General features: G+C 51.9%; 2 protein-coding genes across 5 annotated transcripts in view; both read right to left on the bottom strand.

The window, feature by feature from the left end:
- LOC140211476 (solute carrier family 25 member 44-like) overlaps window positions 1-5,163 on the bottom strand; it is a 34,532-nt gene extending 29,369 nt beyond the window's left edge. For all 4 annotated transcript variants that reach the window (XR_011889471.1, XM_072281214.1, XM_072281221.1 and 1 more), the window contains exon 1: window positions 5,045-5,163. The gene's annotated coding sequence lies outside the window, so the exon portion shown is untranslated. The remainder of the gene's footprint in view (window positions 1-5,044) is intronic.
- Window positions 5,164-11,827: 6,664 nt separating this feature from the next.
- The window catches only part of LOC140194184 (leucine-rich repeat-containing protein 71-like), a 51,254-nt gene continuing 45,103 nt past the window's right edge, over window positions 11,828-17,978 (bottom strand). The window contains exon 9 of the mRNA XM_072251691.1: window positions 11,828-12,116. Coding sequence (XP_072107792.1) covers window positions 11,985-12,116 — 132 coding nt within the window. The 3' untranslated portion in view covers window positions 11,828-11,984. The remainder of the gene's footprint in view (window positions 12,117-17,978) is intronic.

Raw genomic sequence — 17,978 nt, 5'->3', positions numbered from 1 at the left:
CGGTACCGTACCCCGGTGTTTACAGTGACAGACCCGTCCCCACCGGTACCGTACCCCGGTATCACACAGTGACAGACCCCTCCCCACCGGTACCGTACCCCGGTGTTATACAGTGACAGACCCGTCCCCACCGGTACCGTACCCCGGTGTTATACAGTGACAGACCCGTCCCCACCGGTACCGTACCCCGGTGTTATACAGTGACAGACCCCTCCCCACCGGTACCGTACCCCGGTGTCACACAGTGACAGACCCGTCCCCACCGGTACCGTACCCCGGTGTTATACAGTGACAGACCCGTCCCCACCGGTACCGTACCCTGGTGTCGTACAGTGACAGACCCGTCCCCACCGGTACCGTACCCCGGTGTTATACAGTGACAGACCCGTCCCCACCGGTACCGTACCCCGGTGTTACACTGTGACAGACGCGTCTCCACCGGTACCGTACCCCGGTGTTTACAGTGACAGACCCGTTCCCACCGGTACCGTACCCCGGTGTTATACACTGACAGACCTGTCCCCACCGGTACCGTACCCCGGTGTCACACAGCGACAGACCCGTACCCACCGGTACCGTACCCCGGTGTTTACAGTGACAGACCCGTCCCCACCGGTACCGTACCCCGGTGTTTACAGTGACAGACGCGTCCCCACCGGTACCGTACCCCGGTGTTATACACTGACAGACCTGTCCCCACCGGTACCGTACCCCGGTGTCACACAGCGACAGACCCGTACCCACCGGTACCGTACCCCGGTGTCACACAGCGACAGACCCGTACCCACCGGTACCGTACCCCGGTGTTATACAGTGACAGACCCCTCCCCACCGGTACCGTACCCCGGTGTCACACTGTGACAGACCCGTCCCCACCGGTACCGTACCCCGGTGTTACACAGTGACAGACCCGTACCCACCGGTACCGTACCCCGGTGTTATACAGTGACAGACCCCTCCCCACCGGTACCGTACCCCGGTGTTATACAGTGACAGACCCGTCCCCACCGGTACCGTACCCCGGTGTCACACAGCGACAGACCCGTCCCCACCGGTACCGTACCCCGGTGTTATACAGTGACAGACCCGTACCCACCGGTACCGTACCCCGGTGTTATACAGTGACAGACCCGTCCCCACCGGTACCGTACCCCGGTGTTTACAGTGATAGACCCGTCCCCACCGGTACCGTACCCCGGTGTCACACAGCGACAGACCCGTACCCACCGGTACCGTACCCCGGTGTTATACAGTGACAGACCCCTCCCCACCGGTACTGTACCCCGGTGTTATACAGTGACAGACCCGTCCCCACCGGTACCGTACCCCGGTGTTATACAGTGACAGACCCGTCCCCACCGGTACCGTACCCCGGTGTTATACAGTGACAGAACTGTCCCCACCGGTACCGTACCCCGGTGTTATACAGTGACAGACCCGTCCCCACCGGTACCGTACCCCAGTGTTACACAGTGACAGACCCGTCCCCACCGGTACCGTACCCCGGTGTCACAGAGTGACAGACCCGTACCCACCGGTACCGTACCCCGGTGTTATACACTGACAGACCCGTCCCCACCGGTACCGTACCCCGGTGTTACACAGTGACAGACCCGTCCCCACCGGTACCGTACCCCGGTGTTATACAGTGACAGACCCCTCCCCACCGGTACCGTACCCCGGTGTCACACTGTGACAGACCCGTCCCCACCGGTACCGTACCCCGGTGTTACACAGTGACAGACCCGTACCCACCGGTACCGTACCCCGGTGTTATACAGTGACAGACCCCTCCCCACCGGTACCGTACCCCGGTGTTATACAGTGACAGACCCGTCCCCACCGGTACCGTACCCCGGTGTCACACAGCGACAGACCCGTCCCCACCGGTACCGTACCCCGGTGTTATACAGTGACAGACCCGTACCCACCGGTACCGTACCCCGGTGTTATACAGTGACAGACCCGTCCCCACCGGTACCGTACCCCGGTGTTTACAGTGATAGACCCGTCCCCACCGGTACCATACCCCGGTGTCACACAGCGACAGACCCGTACCCACCGGTACCGTACCCCGGTGTTATACAGTGACAGACCCCTCCCCACCGGTACTGTACCCCGGTGTTATACAGTGACAGACCCGTCCCCACCGGTACCGTACCCCGGTGTTATACAGTGACAGACCCGTCCCCACCGGTACCGTACCCCGGTGTTATACAGTGACAGACCCGTCCCCACCGGTACCGTACCCCGGTGTTATACAGTGACAGACCCGTCCCCACCGGTACCGTACCCCGGTGTTATACAGTGACAGACCCGTCCCCACCGGTACCGTACCCCGGTGTTATACAGTGACAGACCCGTCCCCACCGGTACCGTACCCCGGTGTTATACAGTGACAGACCCGTCCCCACCGGTACCGTACCCCGGTGTTATACACTGACAGACCCGTCCCCACCGGTACCGTACCCCGGTGTTATACAGTGACAGACCCGTCCCCACCGGTACCGTACCCCGGTGTCAAACAGTGACAGACCCGTCCCCACCGGTACCGTACCCCGGTGTTACACAGTGACAGACCCGTCCCCACCGGTACCGTACCCCGGTGTCACAGAGTGACAGACCCGTACCCACCGGTACCGTACCCCGGTGTTATACACTGACAGACCCGTCCCCACTGGTACCGTACCCCGGTGTTACACAGTGACAGACCCGTCCCCACCGGTACCGTACCCCGGTGTTTACAGTGACAGACCCGTCCCCACCGGTACCGTACCCCAGTGTTACACAGTGACAGACCCGTCCCCACCGGTACCGTACCCCGGTGTCACAGAGTGACAGACCCGTACCCACCGGTACCGTACCCCGGTGTTATACACTGACAGACCCGTCCCCACCGGTACCGTACCCCGGTGTTACACAGTGACAGACCCGTCCCCACCGGTACCGTACCCCGGTGTCGTACAGTGACAGACCCGTCCCCACCGGTACCGTGCCCCGGTGTTACACAGTGACAGACCCGTCCCCACCGGGACCGTACCCCGGTGTCACACTGTGACAGACCCGTCCCCACCGGTACCGTACCCCGGTGTCGTACAGTGACAGACCCGTCCCCACCGGGACCGTACCCCGGTGTTATACAGTGACAGACCCGTCCCCACCGGTACCGTACCCCGGTGTCATACAGTGACAGACCCGTCCCCACCGGTACCGTACCCCGGTGTTATACAGTGACAGACCCCTCCCCACCGGTACCGTACCCCGGTGTTACACAGTGACAGACCCGTCCCCACCGGTACCGTACCCCGGTGTCACACAGTGACAGACCCGTCCCCACCGGTACTGTACCCCGGTGTCGTACAGTGACAGACCCGTCCCCACCGGTACCGTACCCCGGTGTTACACAGTGACAGACCCGTCCCCACCGGTACCGTACCCCGGTGTCGTACAGTGACAGACCCCTCCCCACCGGGACCGTACCCCGGTGTCGTACAGTGACAGACCCGTCCCCACCGGGACCGTACCCCGGTGTCATACAGTGACAGACCCGTCCCCACCGGTACCGTACCCCGGTGTTACACAGTGACAGACCCGTCCCCACCGGTACCGTACCCCGGTGTTACACAGTGACAGACCCGTCCCCACCGGTACCGTACCCCGGTGTTATACAGTGACAGACCCGTCCCCACCGGTACCGTACCCCGGTGTTGTACAGTGACAGACCCGTCCCCACCGGGACCGTACCCCGGTGTTATACAGTGACAGACCCGTCCCCACCGGTACCGTACCCCGGTGTTACACAGTGACAGACCCGTCCCCACCGGTACCGTACCCCGGTGTTACACAGTGACAGACCCGTCCCCACCGGTACCGTACCCCGGTGTTACACAGTGACAGACCCGTCCCCACCGGTACCGTACCCCGGTGTTACACAGCGACAGACCCGTCCCCACCGGTACCGTACCCCGGTGTTATACAGTGACAGACCCGTACCCACCGGTACCGTACCCCGGTGTTATACAGTGACAGACCCGTCCCCACCGGTACCGTACCCCGGTGTTTACAGTGATAGACCCGTCCCCACCGGTACCGTACCCCGGTGTCACACTGTGACAGACCCGCCCCCACCGGTACCGTACCCCGGTGTTATACAGTGACAGACCCGTCCCCACCGGTACCGTACCCCGGTGTTACACAGTGACAGACCCGTCCCCACCGGTACCGTACCCCGGTGTCACACAGCGACAGACCCGTACCCACCGGTACCGTACCCCGGTGTTATACAGTGACAGACCCGTACCCACCGGTACCGTACCCCGGTGTTATACAGTGACAGACCCGTCCCCACCGGTACCGTACCCTGGTGTTACACAGTGACAGACCCGTCCCCACCGGTACCGTACCCCAGTGTTATACAGTGACAGACCCCTCCCCACCGGTACTGTACCCCGGTGTTACACAGTGACAGACCCGTCCCCACCGGTACCGTACCCCGGTGTTACACAGTGACAGACCCGTCCCCACCGGTACCGTACCCTGGTGTTACACAGTGACAGACCCGTCCCCACCGGTACCGTACCCCGGTGTTATACAGTGACAGACCCCTCCCCACCGGTACTGTACCCCGGTGTTACACAGTGACAGACCCGTCCCCACCGGTACCGTACCCCGGTGTTACACAGTGACAGACCCGTCCCCACCGGTACCGTACCCCGGTGTTACACAGTGACAGACCCGTCCCCACCGGTACCGTACCCCGGTGTTACACTGTGACAGACCCGTCCCCACCGGTACCGTACCCCGGTGTTACACAGTGACAGACCCGTCCCCACCGGTACCGTACCCCGGTGTTACACAGTGACAGACCCGTCCCCACCGGTACCGTACCCCGGTGTTACACAGTGACAGACCCGTCCCCACCGGTACCGTACCCCGGTGTTACACTGTGACAGACCCGTCCCCACCGGTACCGTACCCCGGTGTCACACTGTGACAGATACTGTACTGCAATGTTATGCAATGAAAGGGCCACCTCCACACTTACCGCGGCCTCAGGGCTGTCCAGGACCTCGCCGCCTGTCACTGGGACCAGGACCCAGGGCCCTGACCCCAGGCCCAGCGCACGGCCGCAGCTCCCATCCGGGACAAAGAGGAAGTGGAAGGTTTTTTACAGCAATAGAGTTTTGCAGCAATCAGAAGAAAGGACTGGGTCTATCCACCAATCAGAAGGAAGATTGGCCTATCCCCACCAATCATCTTTGGGCAGGGGCGTGATTTCCTATCGCGCATGTGCGCGTGTTCCTCCTCGGTACAACACTCTCCGCGGCTGTCGTCATTAGCCTCGCGCTTCTCAGTCCCGCTCCGCCTCCACGATTCCGCCCGGCGATTGGCTACAGCCCTGTTACACCATCCGTCCCACCTCCGCCATTCAACCTGTAGCGTTCAGGCCCCGCCCATGTCTCCACCTCCCGTCCCCTTAGCGCCTCCTGTCGGAGAGAGGTCCGAATTACACACGCACGTCCACGCAAAATGCTGGTGGAACTCAGCAGGTCCGGCAACATTCCTGGAAAATAATAAACAGTTACGTATTGGGCCGATACCCTTCTTTAGGACCGAGAAGGAAGGGAGGAAGTTTCTTTCAAGGTTCCTCCTTTTTTTCCTCTCCTTTGCCACACTCAGTGTTGTAAATGGTGTGTTCTTCATGCCGGATGTCTCGCAGCGAGCCACATCTGCGTGAAGTGCATCCAGATGTGAGCCACATCTGCGTGAAGTGCATCCAGATGTGAGCCACATCTGCGTGAAGTGCATCCAGCTGCTGCTCCTGAAAGACCGTGTTAGGGATCTGGAGCAGCAGTTGGATGACCTTCGGCTTGTACGGGAGAGTGAGGAGGTAATCGTTCAGAGTTACAGGGAAGTATTCACCCCGAAGTTGCAGGAGGCGAGTAGCTGTGAATAGGCAGTTAGCGCAGAGCACCTCCGTGCCATTCCCCCTCAAAAATAAGTACACTGTTGTGGGGGAATGCCACAGAGACCAGGTCACTGGTACTGAGCACGGGTCTGGTGCGGAAGGGAAAGAGGTAGTTATGGGGGCTCGATAGTCAGAGGAACAGACCGGAGATTCTGTGGGCATAAACTCGGATGGTACGTTGCCTCGCAGGCGCCAGGGTCAGGGACAGCTCGAATCGCGTCCATAGCATTTTAGAGAGGAAGGGAGAGCAGCTAGATGTCTTGGAATATATTGTTATCAGTGACATAGGAAGGGAAAGCAAAGAGGTCCTGAAGAGAGAATTTAAGAGAGCTGGGCAGAAAGATGAGAAGCAGGACCTCTTGGGTAGTAATTTGTAGATTGCTGCCTGTGCCAAGCACCGTAAGGGTAGAAACGGGATGATTTGGCAGATATATGCGTGTCTGAGAAGCAGGTGCAGGGGACAGGGCTTCAGGTCCTTGGATCACTGGGATCTCTTCAGGGGGATGTATGACGTGTTCAAAAGAGATGGGTTTCATCTGAACCCAAGGCGGACCAGTATTCTCGTGGATAGGTTTGTTAGAGCGATTGGGGAGGGTTTAAACTAATTTGGTAGGGTGTGGGAACTAGAATGAAGGAACTCACAATAGAACAGATGATAAAAAAGCAAAGATAGCGTGCAGTCAGACTGTCAGGAAGGGCAAGCAAGATGATAGGACAAAACTGCAGTCAGCAGGGTGAGTATCAGTACATTAGGGATGCAGAATCAAAAAAGGTAGCAAATACGGTACTCAAGTGTAATATCTCAATGCACGGAGTATAAGAAATCTTGTTGCACTATTACAGATGGTCAGGTATGATGTTGTGGCCATCACTGAATCATGGCTGAAGGATGGTTGTAGTTGGGAGCTGAATGTCCAAGGTTACACATTGTATCGGAGGGATATGAAGGTGGACAAGAGGGGGAGGTGTGGCTCTACTGGCAAAGAATGGCATCAAATCAGTAGAAAGATGTGATATGGGATCAGAAGATGTTGAATTCTTGTGGGTTGAGTTGAGAAACTGAAAGGGTAAAAGGATGCTGGTGGCAGTTACATACAGGCCTCCCAACAGTGTCTGGGATCTGGGCCACAGGTTACAACAGGAAATAGAAAAGACGTGTCAAAAGGGCAATGTTATGGTAGTCATGGAAGATTTTATACAGGTCAATTGGGAAAATCAGGTTGGAAATGGATCTCAAGAGAGTGAGCTTGTTGAAAGCAATGAAATAGCTTTTTAGAGCAGTTTGTCATTGAGCCTACTAGGGGATCAGCTATACTGGATTGGTGTTATGTCATGAACCAGAGGTGATTAGGGAGTTTGATGTAAAAGAACCCTTAGAAGGTAGTGATAACAATATGATTGAGTTCAATTTGAAATTTGAAAGGGAGAAAGTAAATCTGATGTTGCAGTATTTCAGTGGAGTAAGGGAAATTATAGAGGTATGAGAGAGGAGTTGGCCAAAGTAATTTGGAAGGAGATACTGGCAGGGCTGACAGCAGAGCAGCAATGGCGTGAGTTTTCTGGGAAAAATGAGGAAGGTACAGGATAGATGCATTCCAAAAACAAAGAAGTACTCAAATGGCAAAATAATACAACCGTGGCTGACAAGGGAAGTCAAAGCTAATGTAAAAACAAAAGAGAGGGCATTCAACAAAGCAAAAATTAGTAGGAAGGTGGAGGATTGGGATGTTTTTAAAAGTCTACAGAGGGTCATTAGAAGGGAAAAGATGAAATATGAAAGCAAGCTGGCAAACAATATCATAATGGATAATAAAAGCTTTTTCAAGTATGTAAAAAATAAAAGATAGATGAGATTTCATATGGGACCACTAGAAAATGAGGCTGGAGAAATAATAATGGGGGACAAGGAGATAGCAGGTGAACTAAATGAGTATTTTGCATCACTGTGGAAGATACTAGCAGTGTGCCAGATGTTGAGTGTGAGGGAAGAGAAGTGAATGTACAGTTACTATTACAAGGGAGAAGGTGCTCAAAAAGCTGAAAGACCTAAAGGTACATAAGTCACCCAGACCAGATGAACTGTACTCTAGGGTTCTGAAAGAGGTAGCGGTAGAGATTGTGGAGGCATTAATAATTATTTTTCAAAAATCATTGGATTCTGGCAATGGTACCAGACAACTGGAGAATGGCAAATGTCATTTCACTCTTTAATAAAAGGAGGAAGGTAGCAGAAAGGAAATTATAGACCAGTTAACCTGACCTCAGTGGTTGGGAAGATGTTGGAGTCAATTGTCAAGGATGAGGTTATGGAGTACTTGGTGACACAGGACAAGATAGGACAAAGTTAGCATGGTTTCCTAAAGGAAAATCTTGCCCAACGAACCTGTTGGAATTCTTTGAGGAGAATACAAGTAGGATAGATAAAAGGGATGTTGTATATTTGGACTTTCAGAAGGCCTTTGACAAGGTGCCACACATGAGGCTGCTTACCAAGTTGAGCTCATGGTATTACAGGGAAGTTACTAACATGGTTTGAGCATTGGCTGATTGGTAGGAGGCAATGCATAATAAAAGGATCCTTTTCTGGTTGGCTGCCAGTGACTAGTGGTGTTCCACAGGGGTCGGGGTTGGGACCACTTCTTTTTATGCTGTATATAAGTGATTTAGATGATGGAATAGATGGGTTTTTTGCCAAGTTTGCAGATGGTATGAAGTTTGGTGAAGGGACAGGTAACAGGCAGGTGGTAGAAGGACTTAGATTAGGAGAATGGGCAAGAAAGTGGCAATTGAAATACAATGTTAGAAAATGCATGGTCCATACAGAAATAAATATGCAGGCTATTTTGTAAACAGGGAGAAAAATCCAAAAATCTGAGATGCAAAGGGACTTGTGCAGTACACCCAAAAGGTTAACTTATAGGCTGAGTCAGTGGTGAGGAAGGCAAATGCCATGTTAGCATTCATTTCAAGAGGTCTAGAATACAACAGCAGGGATGTGATGCTGAGCCTTAATGAGGCACTGATGAGGCCTCACCTTGAGTATTGTGAACAGTTTTGGGCCTCTTAGAAAAGATGTGCTGGCATTGGAGAGGGTCCAGAGGAGGTTCACAAGGATGATTCCAGGAATGAAAGGGTTATCATATGAGGAACGTTTGATAACTCTGGGTCTGTATTCACTGGAATTCAGAAGGATGAGGGGGGTGGATCTCATTTGAAACCTTTCAAATGTTGAAAGGCCTGGACAGAGTAGATGTGGAAAGATGTCTAGGATAAGAGGGCACAGCCTCACCTTGTGAGGGGGATCCACTTAAAACACAAATTCATCACCCTTTTCTTTAGCCAGAGGGTGATGAAATTGTGGAATTTGTTGTCACATGCAGCTGTGGAGGCCAGGTCGTTGGGTGTATTTAAGGCCGAGATTTATAGGTTCTTGATTGGACATGGCATCAAGGGTTATGAGGAGAAGGCCAGAGAATGGGGTTGGGGATGGGAAATAAAGGATCAGACATGATTGAATGGCAGAGCAGACTCGATAGGTCACATGGCCTAATCTTACTCCTAAGTCTTCTGGCCTTAAGATACCAGAATAAAAACATGGGGTGGGGGAAAGGGGGCTGGAGAGAAGGTGATAGGTATAGCCAGGTGGGTGGAGAAAGAGTCTGTTAGAGGAAAGTGGAGCACAGGAGAAAGGAAAGGAGGAGGAGATCCTGGAGGATGGCGAGAAGAAGTAAAAGGTAAGAGTGGGAATAGAGGAAGGAGGGGAGGGGGCTTTGTTTAATTGAGAAATCGATACTTGTACATCAGTTTTAGGGTATGCAGACAGAGCTTCTGCTGCAGTTGTTTATCTGGCGGGTGCACTCCCCAGCTCCAGGGCACCAGCCAATAGTCCGTGGCCATGATGACGTCTCACCACATCAGACTGCTGGATCTTGCGTCCTCTGCTGCGAAGACCTGTTCCACAGATCTCCTATCTCCTGATTTTCCATTCCCCAGACCCTCTGCTCTCTCTTATCAGTTTTTAAAAATTATATGTAGAAAGTGATTTTGCAGATCAAGCAAGCCGCCTTAAACTTTAAATGAGCCCAGATGAAGGGTCACAGCCTGAAATGTCGATTGTCCAATTCCCTTTATGGATGATGCTTGACATGCTGAGTTCCTCTCAATTTTTGTGCGTAGCTCCAAGTTCCTCCAGTGTTTTGTGTATTGCTCAGAAGGGGTTGTGTGACACTGACTTACATTAGGACAGTTAAGAACAAATGAAGTTATTTACCTTAACATTAATTGAAACAGTCAGGTACAAGGTAGGGATGAGATCCTAAATGCCTTAATTACGTTGCAGAAAATAAAATATTTTTGGGAGTCCAACAAGGGTGGTTGGGGGTGCGTCTGTAATTGTGGATTAAGTTTTCGGGAATTAGAGTGGGTATGTGGTAAGGGAAGAAATTTTTTGTAGATAGCGATCATGATCTAATTAGATTTAACAACGTTATGGAAAAGGATAGAGAGATCTAGCACAGAAACAGGCTGTTCGGCCCACCCATCTATGCCAACCATCAATTCCCTCCACAACCATCCTCCTCCCGTATCAGATTCCTTTCTCTCCAGCCATTGACCTTTCCTACTCTCCTGAGTTTCTACATATGTTACTTGGCTACCCCTTGAAGAGGACCCCACTCCATACCATCTGAAGACTGTGTTCGACACCATCACTGACCTCATCCACTCTAGCGAACTTCAGACCAGCGCCACCAAACTCGGAGTTCCCTTACCCCACACAGCTCACTTCTACCTCCTACCCGAGATCCCCAAAATTGACAGTCTGGGAAGGTCCACCACCTCTGCCTGCTCCTACCCCACTGAACTCAAGTATTCAGGATTGGTTCCATTTTAACCCGTTGCTCCCTCACCTCCATCCAGGGCCCCAAACAGCCTTTCCAAGTAAGGTAACACTTAATCTGCAAATCTACAGGGGTCATCTATTGGGTCTGGTGCTCCCAATGTGGCCTCCTCTAACATCAGTGAGACCCATCGTAAATTGGGGGACCACTTCATCGAGCAACTCCGTTCCACCTGCAAAAACAGAACTTCCTGATTGCCAAATGTTTTAGTTCCAATTCCTATTCCGACATGTTGGTCCATGCCTCCTCTTGTGCCTTGCTGAGGTCACTCTCAGGTTGGAGGAGCTTCCTACCTGATGGCATGAACATTGCTTTCTCTTTCTGGGGAAAAATACCTCCCCCTCCCCCTCCCCTCTTCTCCTATTCCCCACCCTGGCCTCTTAGCTCCTCTCCCCTGGCTATCCCCTCCTCCTTCCCTTTCTCCTCCCCTATCAGATTCCTTCCTCTCCAGCCCTTTACCTTTCCTACCCTCCTGGCTTCATCTATCACCTCCCAGCTACCCTTCTCCTCCTATCTTTTTTTTCTGACGTCTTCCCCCTTCCTTTCCAGTCCAGAAGAAGGGTGTCAGCCCGAAACGTTGGCTGCTTATTCATTTCCATAGATGCTGCTTGACCTGCTGATTTCCTGCGGTGTCTTGTGTGTTTTGAATAGGAGATCACAGTGACGTAGCAGTTGGTGTAACGCTTTAAGCGCTAACAACCAGCATTCCTTTCCTGGTGCTTCTTGGAAGGAGATCATAGGTGGATTTCATAATCGTGTGGAGGTGGACAAAATAAAAGTCCGTGAAGTTCAGGAGGTTTGGCTGGGGGGGTGGGAGAACGGCTGGGGGGTAATTTGGTAACAGGAGGGCTGTGGCTGTTACTGGTGGGGAGTCTATTTGATTTGTAACAGAGACTAAGGGAAGAAAAGTGCTGTACAGAGAGAAGTAAAACGCTGCACATCACTCAATCATTGGGTCTGCTTTATTCTTTAATCGTTCCCATTACTCTTTCAGCATGAGGATCACGTGGCAACTTTTCTGGACTGTTCCCAAGCTGTGATGAGAGTAATTCCTGGGCTGGCAGACAGTTGCCCGGGGCTCAGGGCAGAATCCTGATGGCTGGATCTGGGGTGGAGTCTCACTGCACCTGGCTCTCCCCGTGAGTCGATGGTGGGCTGCAGACTACGTGGTGTTTGGCCATGGGATGGCGGGCTGTGGTCAGCTCCTGAAGACTGGTGTAGGCCTCGCATGTCACTGGGAATGCATTCTTCTGCAATTAAATATATGCAAAGTGTTCTGACTGGAATGGATACTTCCCTTCAACCGTTCCATTCTTGAACCAACCAGCACAACCCTAATCACCATCTCAGTACAACAACACGGTGACCACTTTGCACTACAGTGGACTTTTTTTTGGCTTTGTGTTCTTTCTTGTAAAAAAAAAAGTTGTATATATTATGTTTAATTTTCTTATGAAAGTTGTGTATCTGATGGATGTGCCTGTTACACTGTTGCAAGTAAGGTTTTTTATTGCACCGAAGGATTGTCGTACAGATGACAACTAAACTAACTTTGACTTTAGGACACTACCGTGAGACAGAAAATAACATCCTGAGAGTTATAAACAGGTACAGCACAGAAAACAGGCCCTTCAGCCCACCAAGTGTGTACCGACCACCAACTACCTGATTAGAATGAACTCTTCTTATTCTCCCTGGACTCACATCAGCTCCCCCAGATCTGCCCTTAACCACACACCAGAGTGGCAATTTAACCCACTGGCCCAGGGAGGTTACCAGAGCAGCAAGGGGAGAATGCACGCTGTCACAGGAAGAACGTGCAGACTGCACGCGGTCAGGACTGAACCCGCGTGTCTGAAGCCCTGAGACAGCAGTTCTGCCCACTACGCCACTGTATTTACACAGAGCCATAACTGAACTTATGAACAATGGTATGAGAAGGGTAGTCTCAGGATACAGGATAATATTGATCACTTGGTAAATTGGACACAGCTGTGGCAGATGGAGTTTAATCCTGATAAGTGTGAAGTGGTGACCTTGGGTATTGTCCAATAAGGTTAGATTACGCACTGTGAACAGTAGGGAGTACTGAGGGACAGAGGGACCTCGGTGTACAAGGGTAGGACACACACTGTGAATGGTAGGGAGTACTGAGGGACAGAGGGACCTCGGTGTATGAGGGTAGGACACACACTGTGAACAGTAGGGAGTACTGAGGGACAGAGGGACCTCGGTGTACAAGGGTAGGTCACACTGTGAACGGTAGGGAGTACTGAGGGACAGAGGGACCTCGGTGTACAAGGGTAGGACACACACTGTGAACGGTAGGGAGTACTGAGGGACAGAGGGACCTCGGTGTACAAGGGTAGGACACACACTGTGAATGGTAGGGAGTACTGAGGGACAGAGGGACCTCAGTGTACAAGGGTAGGACAAACACTGTGAATGGTAGGGAGTACTGAGGGACAGAGGGACCTCGGTGTACGAGGGTAGGACACACACTGTGAACGGTAGGGAGTACTGAGGGACAGAGGGACGTTGGTGTACAAGGGTAGGACACACACTGAACGGTAGGGAGTACTGAGGGACAGAGGGACCTCAGTGTACAAGGGTAGGACACACACTGTGAATGGTAGGGAGTACTGAGGGACAGAGAGACCTCGGTGTACAAGGGTAGGACACACACTGTGAACGGTAGGGAGTACTGAGGGACAGAGGGACCTCAGTGTACAAGGGTAGGACACACACTGTGAATGGTAGGGAGTACTGAGGGACAGAGGGACCTTAGTGTACGAGGGTAGGACACACACTGTGAACGGTAGGGAGTACTGAGGGACAGAGGGACTTTGGTGTACAAGGGTAGGACACACACTGAACGGTAGGGAGTACTGAGGGACAGAGGGACCTCGGTGTACAAGGGTAGGACACACACTGTGAATGGTAGGGAGTACTGAGGGACAGAGGGACTTTGGTGTACAAGGGTAGGACACACACTGAACGGTAGGGAGTACTGAGGGACAGAGGGACCTCAGTGTACAAGGGTAGGACACACACTGTGAATGGTAGGGAGTACTGAGGGACAGAGAGACCTCGGTGCACAAGGGTAGGACACACACTGTGAACGGTAGGGAGTACTGAGGGACAGAGGGACCTCAGTGTACAAGGGTAGGACACACACTGTGAATGGTAGGGAGTACTGAGGGACAGAGGGACCTTAGTGTACGAGGGTAGGACACACACTGTGAACGGTAGGGAGTACTGAGGGACAGAGGGACTTTGGTGTACAAGGGTAGGACACACACTGAACGGTAGGGAGTACTGAGGGACAGAGGGACGTTGGTGTACAAGGGTAGGACACACACTGAACGGTAGGGAGTACTGAGGGACAGAGGGACCTCGGTGTACAAGGGTAGGACACACACTGTGAATGGTAGGGAGTACTGAGGGACAGAGGGACTTTGGTGTACAAGGGTAGGACACACACTGAACGGTAGGGAGTACTGAGGGACAGAGGGACCTCAGTGTACAAGGGTAGGACACACTGTAAATGGTAGGGAGTACCGAGGGACAGAGGAACCTCGGTGTACAAGGGTAGGACACACACTGTGAACGGTAGGGAGTACTGAGGGACAGAGGGACCTCGGTGTACAAGGGTAGGACACACACTGTGAACGGTAGGGAGTACTGAGGGACAGAGGGACCTCGGTGTACGAGGGTAGGACACACACTGTGAACGGTAGGGAGTACTGAGGGACAGAGGGACCTCAGTGTACGAGGGTAGAACACACACTGTGAACGGTAGGGAGTACTGAGGGACAGAGGGACCTCAGTGTACGAGGGTAGAACACACACTGTGAACGGTAGGGAGTACTGAGGGACGGAGGGACCTCAGTGTACGAGGGTAGGACACACACTGTGAACGGTAGGGAGTACTGAGGGACAGAGGGACCTCGGTGTACGAGGGTAGGACACACACTGTGAACGGTAGGGAGTACTGAGGGACAGAGGGACCTCAGTGTACAAGGGTAGGAAACACACTGTGAACAGTAGGGAGTACTGAGGGATGGAGGGACCTCGGTGTACAAGTTGAATGATTCCTGAAGGTGGCAGCACAGATCAGGGGGTGAAGAAGGTTTACGAGAAACTTGTCTCCATTAGCCGGGGCACAGAATACAAGTGCAGGGAGGTTATGGTCCAACTTTATAAACCATTGGTCAGCACAGCTGGAGCCTGTTTCAGTTCTGGTCACCGCACCATAGGAAGGAGGTGACTGCACTGGAGAAGGTGGAGGGGAGATTCCCCCAGATGTTCCCCGTGATGGGAAAGGATGGGTCTGTTCTTCCTGGAGTGAAGGAGGCTGAGGGAGATTCTGAGGTTATCTAAATTACAAGGGCGCTAGAAGGAAACCTTTCTCCATGCTCAGAGGCATCTAAATATGGGGACATGCGTTTTAGTGTGGGGGGGGGTGGGGGAAAAGAGGTTTGGAGGAAAACTGAGGAGATGTTGGAATCTGGGACGCAATGCCTGATGGAAGAGGTGGTAGCGGAGACTCTCACAACATTGAACATACGGCACATTACAGGTCCTTCAGCTCACGATGTTGTGCCAACCATTTAACCCACTCTAAGATCAATCTAACCCTTCCTTCCCACATAGCCCTCCATTTTCCTTTTTCCATGTGCCTGTCTGAGATTCCCTTAAGTGTCCCTGATGTATCTACCTCTACCACCACCACCTCTGATAGGGTGTTGCATGCACCCAGCACCCTCTGTGCTAAAACCTACACCTGACATACCCCCTATACCTTCCTCCAAAAACCCTAAAGTTATACTCCCTTGCATTAGCCATTTCCACTCTGGGAAAAAGGCTCCGGCTGTCTGCTCTATTATCTTGTAGTCCTTTATATAAAATCACCTCTCACCCTCCCTAGCTCATTCATCCTTTCTCATAAAACATCCCTCTTTTTGGATTATTTGGATCAACCAATTTCCCCCCGGATCAATAAAGTATGACTATGAATATGACTATGATACATGAGTATGTTGGTGAAGTTTCAGGTATTCAACTCCCTCTCTGCCCCACAGTTTTTGTCTTGGGAGACACACTTGGGTTACTTGGGGATAAACACTCTCAAAATTGGATCCAGACAAGTATAATGGTAAGAAGACAAACTATACTTAGAAGTTGGAGGAACTTGGGGGGACCAACATTTCAGGAGTGGGTCACGGAAATAGCCAAAGTGGCAGCTTTTGAACGCATGTCTTACAAACAGTTTGATAGATTGGACATCTATACACAAAAATGGGGCAAATATTTAGGTTTCCTGGGGGAGGAATAGTGGTGAAGCATATTGCTGAATGGTAGTCTTTTCTGTTATTAGAGGTCTAATATTACATTGATATTTATTTCTGCCATGTTTGTTTTTATTTTATGGATAAGTTTATGTTTTGTAAGCTATGGCTTACATAATTTTAACACTGACTGAAGAAATTTTCCAGAAATAAAATTTGAAAAAAAGACATGCCTCTAATGCAGGCAGCCTCCTGGTGAATCTCCTCTGCACCCTCTCTAAAGCTTCCGATAATAGAGGACCAGAACGGAACACAATAACCTGAGGTTGAAGTAGTACCTGGACGAGTCACCGGGGCAGAGAAGGGGATAGGATGGGACTGGGCTGGAGAGATGGTTGCTGCAGGGCCCGTTTCTAACCTGTACGACTCTGCGAGCTTCGCGGTGGTAAAGTAACAGATGCCAGAGGGTAACTGCAGGATGCTGAGGAATGGAGTCTTGATGCACTTCAATACGCAGCAGGAGGATGGCTGTAAGCTGGCACAGTGGGGCAGCATCTCTAGGGTTAAAATGGAAACAGGAACAGAGACACAGGATGGTATGGGTGCTTCCCACAAATACCGTTCCGTGTTTCAACACTGAGTCAGAAGGTTCGCCTCATCACGGCAGTATTGTGTAGAGCTGTAGAGGGATCCAGCACAGGCACAGGCCCCTCAGCCCACTGACCACCAACCCTCCATTTAGACCTATCCTCACTTTATAAACGTTGTTGGGACGTGGCAGGGAACTGGAGCACCTGGGGGAAGCCCATGAGGTTGCAGGCAGAGAGTGCAGACTCCACATGTGTATGTGCGTGTATACACACACACACACACACACAAAACCAGAGGCTGGCATTGCATGAGGTCACCTGGGGGTGGCACAGAGGGTAGAGCTGTTGCTACCCACCTCAAGAGTGAGAGACAGTAAGAGAGTGTGTGAGTGTGTGTGCGCATGTTCTCCCTGTGACCACATGGATTTCCCCTGGGTCCTCAAGTTCCCTTCCAAGTCCCAACCTCGTGCAGGGTCAGTGGGTTAATTACCCACTGTGAATTGCCCCCTACTGAGTGATTAGTCATAGTCATACTTTATTGATCCCATGGGAAATTGGTTTTTGTTACAGTTGCACCATAAATAATAAATAGTAATAGAACCATAAATAGTTAAATAGCAATATGTAAATTATGCCAGGAAATTATGAAATAAGTCCAGGACCAGCCTATTGGCTCAGGGTGTCTGACCCTCCAAGGGAGGAGTTGTAAAGTTTGATGGCCACAGGCAGGAATGACTTCCTATGACGCTCTGTGCTGCATCTCGGAGGAATGAGTCTCTGGCTGAATGTACTCCTGTGCCCACCCAGTACATTATGTAGTGGATGGGAGACATTGTCCAAGATGGCATGCAACTTGGACAGCATCCTCTTTTCAGACACCACCGTGATTAAGTGGTAGAGTCTGGGAAGAAGTGTCCCCTTAGGTTTTTTAAAATCTCTTCATTCTGAATTATTTTTAATTTTTTCAAATTGTAACCTATAGTAATTGTTTTATGTACTGCAATATACAGCTGCTGCCAAACAACAGGATTCAGGGCGTACAGCATGTCAGCGAAGGTAAAACTGATCCCGATCGTGAAGTGGACAGTTTGGACTGGGTGGGCTGAAGGTAGACAGGATGGTGAAGAAGGCGTTCAGCAAACCTGATGTTAATCAGACAGGGAATTCAGTACAAGAGTTGGGATGTCACGTTGCAGCGGTTCAAGATGTTGGTGACACTGCACTTATTCTA

Source organism: Mobula birostris, chromosome 2 (genome assembly GCF_030028105.1).
Source record: "Mobula birostris isolate sMobBir1 chromosome 2, sMobBir1.hap1, whole genome shotgun sequence".
Classification (NCBI taxonomy): domain Eukaryota; kingdom Metazoa; phylum Chordata; class Chondrichthyes; order Myliobatiformes; family Myliobatidae; genus Mobula; species Mobula birostris.
The sequence above is the reverse complement of the archived record's forward strand: the minus strand, read 5'-3'. Positions and strand labels throughout refer to the sequence as shown.